At 27.9% G+C, this 15755-nt stretch overlaps 1 protein-coding gene across 8 annotated transcripts in view; it reads left to right on the top strand.

Moving 5' to 3' along the window:
• Positions 1–15755, top strand: part of LOC129960953 (rho GTPase-activating protein 190-like) — an 87577-nt gene that overhangs the window by 59982 nt on the left and 11840 nt on the right. For 4 of the 8 annotated variants that reach the window (XM_056074718.1, XM_056074717.1, XM_056074725.1 and 1 more), the window contains 6 exons: positions 4251–4387; positions 6472–6639; positions 6738–6873; positions 7438–7662; positions 8790–9044; positions 14404–14504. In XM_056074718.1, the coding sequence (XP_055930693.1) occupies positions 4251–4387; positions 6472–6639; positions 6738–6873; positions 7438–7662; positions 8790–9044; positions 14404–14504 (1022 nt within the window). Of the gene's footprint in view, positions 1–570; positions 613–4250; positions 4388–6471; positions 6640–6737; positions 6874–7437; positions 7663–8789; positions 9045–14403; positions 14505–15755 lie in introns of all 8 variants that reach the window. The other 4 variants (XM_056074716.1, XM_056074719.1, XM_056074720.1 and 1 more) reach the window with 4 other exon arrangements.

The following is a 15755-nucleotide window of genomic DNA, read 5'->3' as shown; positions in this document are numbered from 1 at the left end:
TTTTTTGTCTTAAATAAATCGTTTAAAAAGTTTATTATTTTTCTGGTGTTGTATCTTTTTTTTTTTTCAACTTAATGTTTTGTATTACATTTTATAATTGGCAGTACTAACTTTGTTTCCCCTTCCCCAGTACTTCTGTTTATGACTCTAAAATTAGATATTGCTCAAGATCTGATAGCTTTTTATGAAACTCATTATTTAAATGGTATATAAGTTCTAAGAATAATTATTCTTTACCATTTCTTCGTATTTGTTCTATTATTTTAGTCTTTTATAGCCTTTATACACTAAGCTTGTATTATTTGTTTTTAAAATTCCGTTTATTTTAATTTCTTAGAGAGTAGTTATATTTCAAAGTATTAATTTTTACTATATTTTAAAAACGTTTTATACATAATTTTCATAAAAATGTGAAAATTTTTTTAATACTTTATATCATCTGCTGGTGTTTCAATTTATTCCGTCTATGTTTGTCTTCCCAACTCTGTTATTGAAATTCAAAAATTTAATCTAATTGAAATCCAGATTTATTTAAATTAAAACCTAATAAATTTGCTACTTTACATGCAGCAGAGGAAGGGGGATCTCAGGAGTCTCTTAATCGAGAAACAGGTATTTGATTACGCATAAATATTATGAGAGAATATTTGTCTTACTTTAATATTTAAAATTTAGGGCCTTAATGGTTGATAGATTCTGTAGTATTTCCAGGTTAGTGTTAATGGGTATTGGATTTCTTATTTCTGAAACTTTTTGCATAATTGACCCCGTTTTCTTGTTAATGCAGTTTAGGATTGACCTAGTATTGCCTATTTGAAACATTTATTTTCTATGGAAAAGTGAGTTGCTGTAATTTGGCTTATTATTATTTGGCTGTGTATATTATGAATTTTTAAAAAAATATAATAAAATGGTATTTATAAGTAATAATAGTTTAATTTGCCTTTTGATTGAACAATTTGCTATACTGATTTAATTAATAATAATACATGACATTCAGGACCATAAAGAGAAAATAAAAACAAAGTTTTCAGACATTGTTTTTACCATAAAATGTTTTTTAAAAGTGTAAGATTCTATATTTTGTTCATTTCAACCAATGCAATAACTGTAAAGTGTATTTTGCTGCAAAATATGCTCCAAGAACACAAAGTTTTTAGAAAAGAAAGTCATATGGTTGTGATTTCCCTCGAGTTATTTGGGATGGAATAGAATTTAAAACTTACCTTTTGATTAATATTTTGATTTGCAACTTCTTATTTTGTATTGTAAGTATTTAAGGAAACTTATGTTCTGCTCATGGCTGAAGTTGAACATTAACTAATTTCAAATAAAGGGATTGAAAACAGTTTAATATTCAAATGTTTAAAGAAAATTTTAACTGTTTGTGAATAAAATTGAGTTTTGTTTATAGCCTATAAGCTTTCTACTTTGTCGTTTTTTTTTTAATGCTTCTCTTGAAAGCGATTAAACTTTTAATTAATGAATTGAGTCTTTCTTTGAAATCCCTTTACTGCATTTGATTTCAGATTCTCTGATTGAATTTTATATATTTAAAAAAGTTATGAAATTTATCAAATACAATTATTGCTTTTGAAGTTATAGATCTTATCTATAAGAATTTTCAGAAATGTCAAGACATAATGCATGAAGTGTGACTCATCTTCATTTTCTGTAATTTCATTATATTTATTATCAAAGTTACAGTGAGTAAATTATCAAGTTTATGAAGCTTATTTTGACCCTGAAAGCGCTTTACACTAGTAGTTTAGTTTATAACAAAAATTGCTGCACTACCTCAAAACATGACCAAATATAAACTTTTCTATGACGACCATCAATCTTTTACTTTCTTGGAAGTTTAACTATTTTTTTCCCAGTCCTTCCCAATTTTCCCTTTTCTCATTAAGCACTTGAAAGACAGATTATTACCTAATATCTTTACAAATAACTGGTACTAATATACAAAACTATTGTTATTTGTATGCCTAAAATAATATATGGATATGTAAGAATAAGGACTATAAATTAGATAAGCAACACTTTCTAAATTCTTATGCAATCTTAATACTGTGTGATGAAAACCATTTTTTTCCCAAGAAAATATGGCTAATGTAGAATTTTGTTATCAATTATGATGTAATTGATATTAATTATAAGCATGGAATTACATGTAGTATTTTTTATACCTTGCGTTAAAATTTAGTTCTCTTTCACAAATTAAAATATTTCTATTCTAATTTGTATGACATATGAATCTAGCATTATGGTTTCTTGGAATTGATGAAAAGCATTATTTTACCTGAATTATAATTTCTTTCCTTTTGTGTTTTTATTTTTGTGATTTGTTAAGAATCAAGGGAATGGCGATTTGTGTCAGAAGCTCTACTTTTTGAATTCCTTAGCTTCTTAATTAATAGCTAAAGTCTTTACAGTATTTTGTGGGAGGGTGAACAAGTTTACAAATCTAGGTATGAAAAATAAATTGCTTTTCAAATTTGAGTTATTTCATGGAAAATAATTGAGGTTAATCCTCTGTATTGTTAATTTAAAATCTATGAGAAGATTATCTTCTGTTCCTTATTCATTTCTTTTTTCTTTCGTGTCTGTTAAATATTATAAATTTGGAATCTACCTTTCCAAAGAATTCGGTTTTTGCAAATGTTTTGATTAGTGTTGAAATGAGAAGAAAATTTTCTCTAAATTATGAAAAGTGATTAATGAAGATGGATACTAAAAGGCTATGTTCTGGCTCTGAACAAATCACTGCAAAAATTTATTATACAAAAAATATTTTTTTTATATAATTGGATATTTTATTTTTTCATTTATTGCATTTCTATTTGTCATAAATATTGACTGCATTCTGGGTCATTTAAGTATTGGGATTTGTGAAAATTTTAATAATGCTTAATTAAGAATGATTTGAATATTCAAGGTGGCCGTAAAATAACTTTCACTTTATGGAACCTCTTTAGCTAAAATAAATGAAAGGAATGAAATTGAATTTCATGTGCACATTATGAAAGGTATGGGAATGGATTTTGGAAAAAGCGTCCGTAGCAAAAGTCATAGAAATTTTTGAGCTCCTGGAGCCCAAAACTTATCCAGTAATTACAGCAAACACTTGGAGTAGAATTATGAAAAATTTCTTTAATATTCAAGTAATAAAAAATGCACATACAAAATTATTTGCATACTCACTGAAATCATTTAATAATGAATAAAAGGGCTGACTGGTCAATGTGCAACATTTTCATTGTGATCTTTCTGTGTTCAAAATATTGCATCTACCGCTTATGTTACTTTTTTTTTTTATCTTCAGAATTCATCTCTCTACACTTTCCAAAGTCTGTGTGTGAAATATGCTCTTATTACATTTATTAGTTCCAGTTGCAGATGCCTCCAAACAAAAAAAATAATTTTTATTGCTATATCTATTTTTCTTTTGAAATTGCATATCATGCATCTTTATAATCTTCATTTTTTTAAGAATTAAGTACTAACTCCAATTTAAAATATTTCTCAAAATGGGCATTGACTTTTCACCATAGATTTTTTTATGTTGAAATTGGCTGGCGATTCATGCTGTGGTTTTTTGACTTGAGCATCGTACTTTTAATTTTTCTATCTAAATGAGTTTCCTCTTCTTAATGATTTAGGCGAAACTGTATAATTTTATGGCATTGCTTGTTTTTCCTTGTACAAAATTTAATATCCTATTTGTGTAGTTGACTATTATAAAAATATTGCTAAAAAATCTAATGCATATATTAGCAAATTATGCATTCCTTTTGATAAATCCCTTTATTAAATACTTTTTCTCTGTGTGTATGTAGTTTGAAACATTTATTTGAATAAGGGGGATTAAATGTTATGTAGATTATTAATACTCTTTTTTTTTCCTTCTGTTAATTTGTCACTTTTTACATTGTTAAGGAATCATTTTATATTGCATTGATTTTTTTTCTCCGCTGAAATTGCTGCATTGATAGTAATTTTCTTTTCTAATTTATAAGTTAATTGTTTTGGAAGCTGCAGAAAAATGCTTACATTTTGAAAATATTTTTTGTGAATGGCATTCTAAATGTAGATTAATTTTTTTTTCCTTCCTATGAAGTTAACTTCTTAAATCAAAGTTTTGTAAAAAATTCAAAATGTTTATGAAAATTAGTGTTAATGTGTTAATCTTTTAATTATTTAGTACAGTCTGCATATATTTCTTAATCATTTCTTTCTTCACTCAACAGGCTGGGTTGAAAATAGATTATTCAGTCATGAAATGAGGAATAGAGAAGATTGGCCAGATAATGAAATGTATCATACTTATCATGCTGATAGACAAAAGGTTCCTCCCCCTACAAAGCCGAAGCCTGGTAAACCAAAGGTAAAAGGATGCTTTCCTTTGATTTCACTATCATCAGAACATGTACAAATATCTTGTGAACAAGTCATTAGAACACAACAAAATTTGTATTACTTATTATTTTTTCTCTTATTTCCAACTTTAATTTCCATGCTGCTAACAATATTTAATTAAATAATTTTAAAAATTGTAAACGTAGAAGATGGCAGTTTCAATAATATTTTCCCAAACATGTTACTGTATGTAGATGCAAATGTGTTACATTTTTCTCTATATGTGAAGGATGGTACATCAGCTAATCGTATCAAGTTGAATGTTTATATTATATACATTCTACACAAATTTATACATTTTGATGCTATTTAAATCAGCTGCTTTCATTGCATGGATTTTAGTCTAAAATTAGTGGGAAAGTTCTCCCTGAAACTTTCTTGCATATTCTGCCATAAAGGACATATCTCTGTTTCTCTGCATAAAATTGTGGACCTAGAATTATGCTCCTAATAACTTTCATGGCATTGGTGTACAGTAATTTTGAAATATGCTATGAATCTTAACATTTTTATTGAATCTGTCCTCAGATTATGTATTTTGGACATCTTTGTCAATCAATTGATACCAAAATTTGACATGTAAATAACGGTTGTAGTCACAAAATAATGTACCGGATTTTACTGATTTAAAGCATTGTGTTTGAATTATTGCATTTGCATGCATGCGAAAGTGCAGAGCAATAAACAGATTTCATTCAAAATTTGTTATCTATAAGATGCTAAGCCTGTGCACCAAATTCTATCTACCCAGTTCTTTGTGTTTTGTAGTTATTGAGTTCAGGTGCATTTCAGTTATGTTAACAGGCAGACGGACATAATGCCCAAAATGTGTTGTTTGGCACTTTAAACATGGATGTTCGTCAAAATTTTGAGTTCGAATATTATGACGATTACGAGATTTCCTCTATATTTCATATCCAAGAACGTAAATATTTATTAAAAAACAAGTTTTATTCAGAAATGAAAACAAAGAGACAGTAATAATGTTATTTGAAAATCTTCACATAAAACATCACATGTTTTGTATTGAACAATCAGGTAATTGTTTTTAAAGATACAGTATGTTGCTTATTGTTATTTTTGGTAAGCTTTCCATTTATGTGCTATTTTCGTAGTAAAAGGAAATAATTTTAGCTGTTTACATCTTAAAAATAAAACATGTTACATTACACGCTTTTTTTCCTTTTATGTCAGAGTTTTAGATAACACTATGTAGTAACATGTATTTGTTTTGATAATAGCGAAATCACATATTTGCTACTGATTTTCTTAGTAACACTTGTGAACTGCATCATAAATTGAGAGATGCTAAATTGTTAAAGGTTTTGATTAATTTTTTTAACATGCTTGCTGTCTACTCTCAAGGATGAAAGAGTTTCTGTAGATTTTTGTAAAATTTTGCAAAAATAGTTGTAGTAACAAAGATGCAATAAAAATAGTATTGTTTGATATACATTATTAACATAAATACATAATAAATTTAGCTTTCTAAAATTGATAAGATGAATTCATTGATATTCAATTTTTATGCTTTCTTAAAGATACTTCTAATTTCCTATAATTTTGTACATTAAATTAATTGAAAGAAACTATTTGAAAATGTGATTTAAATTATATTTGTCTTTAAGTATTGAATTGCATAGTTGTTACCTTTACTTATAAATATTTTTAATTGTATTCAAGTATCTTATAATATTGTATCCTCCTAAACCTTCCCTATTCCCTCTATATTATATGAGGTGGCAGGCCATTGGGCTGCACACAACCAACCAGATTTGTGTTGAAGAGTTGAAAATCGGTAATATTTCATTGTCCGCTTAGTGGTTTTGATTGCATGAATTTTCAGTTTTAAAAGCTTAATTTACTTTTGGATGCAGATTATTTTGTTTATTTTTATTTGGCACAAAATTTATTTCGTCTAAGTTTTAAAGTTGGGGAAAGAAAAATGAACATCTCAGTATTAATTTTATTTGGAAAATCGGTTAAAAAAATCAAAGTTTTGACTTTTTAATTATTTGTATTTTTACGGATTTTTTTTTATTATTTTTTTAGCCTAAGAAAATAGACCTTAAACAATATGGACATTTAACTGACGCTATAGGAAGAATAAATTTAACTTCTCATAAATCAGGAGCTACTCTGCCCAAAGTTGGTTTAATGCATGCTCCTCTGGCCACCCCTGAAAGTATGGATCTAGGCAATGAATATGCTCAAGTAAAGGTACATTTGTGAACTTCTGTTTTATTTACTAAGAACCACGATTTTCTCCCTCAACCCTCCCTTTTTTTAACTAACTGGGATGCTTCGTTTCTTTTTAGGATGCTGTTCACCTATTTTCTGCTGATCGAAATGAATATGAATATGCAGTTGTTCACAATGCTTTACCTGACAGTAAACCTCATAGGATACGATCATTAACTAGAAGGCATGGAAACAGAGATGCATTTGATCGAGGTATGTTTAACGAGTTTGCTGTGTTTCTTACACACAAGTAATCGTGTATTCAAGATATAATTTGCAATTAGTGCAAATTTTGGTATTTCTGATGAGCAAATATTTTCCTCCATAATATAACTGAAATTGAGTCATTTGTTAATATTTTTTTAATTATTATTGTTTTTTGCTCACTTGTTTATTGATGAATCAGTGATTTCGTTATTTGTAGTATTATTTTCAACTATCAGTTATTTTACAGTTCTGTTTCAGCTGAATCGTCTGCATTTTGTGTTTGTTGGTGTTTAATTGTATTTTCCAGATTTTTGAGTCATGTTATGTATAGAATAAATGTTTTATTTGTAGCTTAATGTATTTTTCTTTTCTCATAAATGTCATAATTTTAGTGTAGTTATACATAATATCTCTTAAAATAAAGGTTGCATTTAGTTTGTGATGGATGTTAAAATTTCAAAATAAATCTTTACATAAAATGTTCTTTAAAAGAGCTCATACTCTTTTTCTTGCTTTGCTGTTGAGATGCACAAAGATGTAAAGGCTTTTGCTTATATTCTTCACTGTTAGGCTCCGATTCTGAAAGTGAATGGAGTTCACTGGAACGCAGACAAAGAGAAGTATACACAAAAGCAAATCGTAAACCTACTTTACACAAGAAAACTCGTAAAAAGCGTGGCATACCTGTAGCTCCTCCCCGGATCCCTTCTTTTGAGGGACCACCACCTCCACTCCCACCATTTCCTGGGGGTCAGAGGATTGTGACTGCTCAATCTCTTGATCCACTAGACAAAGGTATTTTATTGTCCCAAAGCACTTATTCACATCGTTATTACTGCATGGTTTATTTTGAAAACCTCACATTGCATGCAGTATCAGTAAATCCCATAACAAATGACATGCACCATAGATATTTTAGCTTACTTTGTTTTAACAACTTTTAATGCTGATGCTCTTGCTTTTGATGTTATTAACACTTTTGTATATTTGCACTATAATTACTAACGACTTATCCTCTTTGCCTTTTTATTGTGAAATCTTCCTCTGTTTTAGTTTTGCATGGGCTTTCTATTGAATTTATTTCACTTTTAAAACTGTTTGCTTTTTTTCTAATTGATGATTTATATTTAAAGATTTTTTTATATTCTGTAAAATAAAAAGTATTAAGCTGGTTATAAAGTGATATTTTTGAATGAGATAGTGCATAAAAATGCTTTGCATTTTTTTTCTATCATTTACAGTACATTTACAATTTCTTTCAAAATATTTAATTAAATATTCTTATATTTAGCTGTCTTTAAATGAATATTTTTATATGGTTCTGTTATTGAAAGATGTTTTAAACTTTTTTGTTATTTAAAATGACAATTTTTATCTTCTGCTAAAATTATTATTGCTACATTTTAAAATGATTCACAATCTACAGTTATTTTTCCAGAGCTACTGATGTAATTTTGTATGTGTATTTTAAGGTAATGTATAATTTTTGGTTACAGCTCTATATTAGGAATCAGCATGATAATGTATTGTTGCGTTTATCTTAGATTATTATGATTACAGATATGCTGGGGAATGACATAGATCAATCCTTTTAAATCTCATTGCTGTTAGTTACAGCAACAATTTTCACCTTTTTAATATTGCTGAAAAATAGTTTTTTTCTTTTGTAGTGAATTAGTCGTAGATTGAGGAAAGTCCCTTTGCAGGCATTTTGCTTTTAATTGTTTTAATTTCTCAGGAAAAAAGAAAACAACTGTTGCTTTGTTTATTATTTATCTAAATATCACTGAAACATTGAACTCCAAGATTCTGTGCACTTTAAGCTTTAAAGCCTGATGCTGCAGTTTTAATTCGCTGTTGAGAAATTCTTAGGTAGTGACTTTAGTAGACTTCTTTGAGATGAGAGTTTGGTATGATTTCAGTTCGTGGGAGTGGAAACAATTCACCCTCAGAAGGCAGTGATTTATCCGAAGAGGATGATCCACGATACAAAACCAATCAACGTCTGAAACACAAACACAAGCGCTCCTTTCGTTTGCGCCGTAGAAAACAGCATGGTCAGCAACTTCAACAGCCACAACAATCGGAAAAGGCACAACCACATCCTCCTCCTCCTTTAGGAGATTCACTTCAATTTAATGCACTTACCTCTGATAGTGATCTCTTCTCTCCTTCATGTAAGTTTCTCCTATTTCTCTTTCTATCCTTTGAACTTTGCTTTTTCCTCTGGCTAGCTTTTCAACTGAGAGAGCTTACTTATACTATCTTAACTTTCTTGTTTCTTACAAGATCTTTGAATGTGTAAGGAACCAAAATACTTATCCCTAAACACATACTTTCTGGAATGTAATATGCCTTATATATGTACTCTGATAATTTGATTTGACTTTGTGAACATATTTCTTACACATTACTCATTTTTTTTTCTGATGATTTTGGAGAACAATAGTCTATAATTAAACATATGTAACCTTTTGCCTTTTAAGCATTGGTTTTTCCTGTTGCAACAGTTTGTAGTATTTCTATAGCTTTCAGTCATTTTTTTGTTTTAATAAATTGAGCATTCCTTCCAGGAATGCTTTTTTCTTGTTCATCAACTTTTTGACTGCTCCAGTTATTGGTTCATATTTTGGTTTATATTCATTGGATAAAAAGATGCATTTCATCTGTTAAAAAAAAGTAAAATAAAGCTAAACAGCAATAGCAAAAATTTCAATTATTTTACAAATATATGTATAACAAGACACTTCTGTGGACTTGGTTTAGTATTCTTAGTATAATTGACTCTTGCATTCTTAAATATTGCCTATATAGCTAAACAATCAATAAAATTAGGAAAACTTAATGGGATGTCGGAAATAGATTTTTTTTAAACTGTATGGACATTTTGAAAAGCAATGTTTTTTTTTTTTTTTTTTTTTGTGGGTGTCTTGAAGCATCACTTGTGCATATTCATTGAAATGTGTAGAAATATATTCTTCTGTTTACTTTCTAATTTTTTTTTTCTGCTATCAGTTAAAAATTAACAAAATGGCATATGCATTTTTAAAACAAATTAAAATTGTAAATACATTTGAAAAGAGCTGAGATCAAGTTAATCAGTTTAATAGGGATTGCATGCTGTACACAGAAAAATGAAGAAATGAATAAAGATGTTTGTGTCTGTGTAAATGTGCATATTTGAGAAATTTTCTTAAATGAACAGTTAAACAATTTATACAAAGTTTTAGGAGGGCCTCTTCAACTCTTGCTAACTACTGAGAAAAAATTTGAAAGTTCAACAATATTTTTTTTTCTAAGCAAAGTGGTAGTGTAATTTGGTTGTTGTTGTCTATGTTAAAGTGTACAGTCCACAGTCTACAAGATAATTTGATAGAAATAGCTGGGTTATAGAATCTTTCTGTTGAAAAATTGCTGGTTTTGTGACCCATTCCCACTAAAGATTAACTATAATATATTTGATATATTTCATTAAATCTGCTGTCATGAATCAAATGTCCTCAAATCAACTATGCATAGAAATTTAAGGAATGCAATTCTTGTCATCTGACAGTTAAAAATTCTGTCCCAGAAACAGTTCTTGTGTATTTCCAAAATAGGATATGAACCTAAATAAAAATCAAGGTGGAAGATAATTTTGGAATGAATCCCTAAGTGGTCAGAATTAAAGTAACTCATCAAAATTGGTTCATATATAATTGTTTATAAAGTTATATGTTATTTAAGATCCAAGCCATCTCATATGAAAATGCATAACTTGCATTGCATTTGAAAATTATGCATTATTATAGTGGTTAAACATAAAAGTAATGAAAGATAATTTAAAATTTACTAATTAATATAAGTTGTCATGCTTAAATCCAATTTAAAATATATTTCAATTCATGCACATTATTATGAGTCAAGAAAGAAATTTAGAGGAGGGGGGGGGTTGCTTTAAAGCTTTTTTTCCCTTAAGCAAATCTACTATCTATTTAAAATTCTCATTATTTTTTCCTTATTAGAACAATTAGTGTTTTTTTAATCAATTTTTATAAATAGTGAATCCCTGTTATATTTTGGCATAAGTCTCCTTCCATTTATATCTGAAACTAAGAAATAAATTCTAAATTAAATTTTCATTTTTGTATATCTTCCACTCTATTTTTTGCTATTTAGTTTTTGTGGGAAAGAATCGGGAATAGAGGAAGTTTTGAAATGGTACTATTTTAGATGTTTAGATCATCAATATTCTCCATTCTCTGAAGCTTCTGTTGATCACAAAATCTAGAGGTTTGAGTGAATCCATCCATTCATGATTTAGAAATTTACACTTAAAAGTTACAAAATTGAGCAGTATTTCTATAAAGTTGTAGTGATGTTCTTTTTTTTCTTTTTCTTTTCTTTAAGCTATCCATTCTATCATATTAACGGAAAAAAAAAAAAAAAGAATGAATGTTGAAAATGTTAAATTATTGAAACATTGAGCATGACTTTTTCAAAGTTATTTAAATTTGAAAAGCATTATTTAAAAAATTATTCTCTCTCGAAATTTAAACTTGTTTTGCTTTTGGTAGAAGCACTTAATACTTATAAAATTGTCATGAAAATTTTGATTTAAAAAAAAAAAACTAATATTTTGCTAACTTTAAAGAAAGCAATTGAAGTATGAATTTTGTTTTGCAAAATGACCAATATATGATGCATACATGTATTCACATTTTATTTAGGATTCTAGTTATTGTTTATTTTTCAATTCGAAGCATGTTATGTTTGTTTAATGATTTTCCATTCAGTTATTAGTGAATCCTTTGAAATTGAACAGTTTCTTGATTAAGGTTGTTAAGTATAAAGTTTTTGATACACTGCCCATGGCAATGAATTCAAAACCATCTTATTGCTTGAAGGATTTTTCCAATTTATTTAGCTCATCCATTGAAATTGTAGTTTTGATTAAATCTTAGCATAATTCAGGCACTGTCAGTTAAAAATTAAGATAATGTTTTATAACTCAAGGATATTATTAATACACTCTAAAAGTCGTGATTTCTTTGTTAGTATTTTATACATGGGTATTTATGTTTTGCCCTGATTAATCATTAATATTGAAAGAAAAGAGAATTGCATCTTTCCTTCCAACCAATTTTTCCCTAAGGAATTATTCTAATTACTTGAGACTATAAATTACGGGAAATGGTGGGAATTCTGCATCAACAAGGAATAATGTGGAAATGTTAGCAGAATAAATAATATTACAATGATAGAAAGATAAATCATGAAAATAAATGCTCCTTTCAGGCTCTTTTTTTTTTTTTTTTTTTTCCCCAGAACATTTTGCAATTTCAATATTATTCATTTCTAGCACTCTTCTATTGTTACACTTCTGTGCAACATTTGTTTTTCTGAACCATATTTTCAGTTATGAAGTGACATTCATTAAATTGATTAAGAAAAAAGTATTGGTAGGAATTAGACAGTTTGTTGCTCCTTTCTTTATATATCCCAGTCTGTTCTGCATTGGAACTAAGCTCTTTTTTTAATATGTGGCCAGCGTTTCTGTCTGTTGGGTTTTCTTTTGTTGGTTGTGCCTGTGGTAGTTGATTGCATTTTATTTCCCCAGTGTTATACATTGGCTGCAAAATTGATTGATGTTGTAGCTGTGAACAAATTTCAATTTGATTTCCTGGATATTTTATTTAATTTAGTAACAATGTAAATGATTTGTGTTGAGATTATTAAAGACTAATTTACTTAAAGAGTTCTGGCCGAAGACCATGAATGCTGAAATATAGCTGTGCAAATGTCACAAGTTTTCATAATTTATTGTATATGAATATTTCCTAAAGTATATATATGTAATCTTCATTAGAATATATTCACAAGTATGTCAAGCATACAATGCACAGTGTCATGTTTATTATTCATGTACATATTTTAAATCTAGGTTATTAATTGGAATCTTAATGTATGTGTGTGTATTAGCTTTGGCCAGAAAAGGAAACAGATTTTTTTTTCTTCCTTGTCTGTGTTCATGTATTAATCTTGCAAATTTTTTTATTGCATACACATTTCATGTTAAAAAACTATATACACTCGCCAACTCCTTTAAGTGGGAGAAAGAGAGGGGAAAACAAAATGAATTTAGGTTTCGCACAAGACACAGTTTGATGTTTTTAAGTGGGTTTTTAAATGAACTATTTTTTTGTTCTAAAAAGATTCTAAATTTTCAATTTCCTGTGAAATTCTTCATTTTAGTTATAAATAGTAATCTTTTCTTTATGGATAGTTTTTTTTTTTTTTTTTTTTTTTTAAATTTGAATTCTTTACAATGTATTGGTATGGTTGGTATTTGGGAATTTGTTTTTGTAATAGAATGTAATAAATTTTATTTTATTATTTAAGAAATGCCTTTTGCATTAATGTTTTTTGTTACTAAATTTCAATAATTTATTTTGACTGATACATAGTTAGCAGTTAAACTACTCTTCAGTTAAAAGAATTTAAAATACACATCAATTTCAAAATTGAACTTAGATCACCTGATTGGAGATAAAATACAGTATTTGAGTATGTTATCCAATATAATGTACATAATTATTGGAATTAGTTCCATTGTTTTTTATTACTTGTATGGTGATTCTTCAGTAGAATTTTTTTTATATATAAAATCGATCTTTTCCAAAGATATAGAAACACAAGTTTCATATTGTTAAATAGTACAAGGTATCTGAAAATATCTCTAGAATGAAAAAAGATATGTATATAATACTAAGCATGGCCTAAAACAGGGCAAATTTTAAATAAATTTAATTTATTACAACGGAATGCATACTTTATATACAAGGATAAAGGCGGAAATCTTCCATTTGCATCAGAAAGCTTAGGAGAGGGAATCTTGGGTATTCTTGAGGTTATGCCGTAGGCATTAATTTTTTTTATCCTTTCTCTCTGAGTGTGAGATTTCCCAACTCGGCAAATTTTTAGAGCATCTTTTAGCAATATTTAAATAAAATGAGATTTGGATCAGGAAATAAGAAAATTCTAGAATATAGTAACATAGTCTAATTTAAGATGAAAATCAGGAAATTAATTGGAATTTAAATTAAGAAATGTTACTATTTATCTATATATAATATTAAAGCTTTTTAATGTTAGATTCTTTTTGTTTGCTATTTTGTTTTTTGTTGCCTATTGTTTTTTCAGGCCAGAGTGGAGAAAGAAATGTTTTTGAAATTCTACAAGTCATTTAAATGTGCAAAATTAGCTTTCAGTATGCACTTATTTCAATTCAAAATAGTGATTGTTTTATGTAAAAACCTATGTGTTGATGTCTGTTTGTTGTTTTCAAATATTTATTTACTTTACAGCATTATAAATCACGTAGAAAACGTTTCATTATTTAGCTTGACCTAGCTTAAACAATGTATCTGTGTCTTCCTACTGCGAGTTAATCTTTAGATGCATATGTTATTGTTTGAAAATATATATTGTATAAAATCTAATTCTGTTGTATTTGTTTGCATGGTTAATGCTTTATATTTATTTCTTGAATTTCAGCAAAATTGAAGTTGGAACAAACTCTTGCTTCAGTACCACCTCAGGAAGATGATTCTAGCTATGAAGTTGCTTCACCAAGAGATAGCTCTACTGCAGCTCGAGTTAGTTTGATTTTTTTAAGATTCTTCAGTATTATTTGTGTTTTTAAATTCTATTTATTTATTTAGTCAAATTATAAACTGTGTAAATTATGGAATTATTATGCACTGAAAAAGAAATTTTGTAATAGCATTATGAGAAGTAATTTTGTTTTGTTATTTTGTCTTGCTGAACAAATTAAACTTATGGTTCGTATAAAATGTTTCTGCAGGGAAGCCGAAGTTGCGAATAAATTAGTTTTAGAATATAAATTATTATTTCTCATCACTATTGTTTCCTCAGTAATTGTTGAAATATACTATTTGTCTTTTTAATGAATTTATATCTGTTTTTACAAAATGAGGCAAGTGCTTTAATTGAATTATTTAGATGTCATGAAGTATCATGAAAAAAGTATTCTCATGTAATATGCAAATTTATCCTGAAATTTTCTACAAATGACCCAAAGTAAATTTCCGAAACTTAAATGTATATAAGCATCATAAGTATATGTTAGAAGCGGTTATTTAACCACAGTTTCTATGTAATCGCCTTTAAATGGATATTCCTGAAGTTTTATGTGAATTGCTGATTCAATTATGATATGGTATGTAATTATCTATGAAAAAAAAAAAAATCGGAGAAATTGTTAAGCAGTCGTTGTCTATTATTGATCGATTTTATGACAAACTTGAAACTTTTTTTTTGGATTGAAATCGATTTAAAAGATTCGTGAAGCTAAATTGTTGTTTGAAGGAAATAGCATGTAATGTTTAAGGTAATACGTGAATAGGTGCGTCTCAAATCGCAGCTGACTTGAATGCTGATTACAATATTAAAATAACACCTTAGATATCATGAAATGCCATTAAAAAGCAGATTAGAATGGGCATGGAGCTCATTAAAAACTTTTATAGATCTATAACAGAAAAAAAAGCACCTTGAATTGAAAAGAAGCATGTAAGCATATCTCTCTGGAATCGTTTCTTTTAATAATGAATCAAAAAATTTGAGAACTGTTATAAACAAGTTGTTGGAAGCATCATGGTTGAATACTGTTTATTTTTATAGAGTTAAATAGGTACATGTGTAAAGTGAAATAACTTAATTATTGCAAGAAAAAATTGTCTCTTGGAACTGTATTTATTTACTAGAAAGATGAGTATTCAAAAATACTGCCATCTGGTTATACAGCAGTTTCTTAATCACCCCAAACTACCAGTTTAAACTCCATCAAACATTTAATTATCAAAACATTCTTACATTAAAAAAAA

Source organism: Argiope bruennichi, chromosome X2, assembly GCF_947563725.1.
Source record: "Argiope bruennichi chromosome X2, qqArgBrue1.1, whole genome shotgun sequence".
Taxonomy (NCBI): Eukaryota; Metazoa; Arthropoda; class Arachnida; order Araneae; family Araneidae; genus Argiope; species Argiope bruennichi.
Note: the sequence above shows the minus strand (reverse complement) of the source record. Positions and strands in the feature narration are given on the sequence as shown.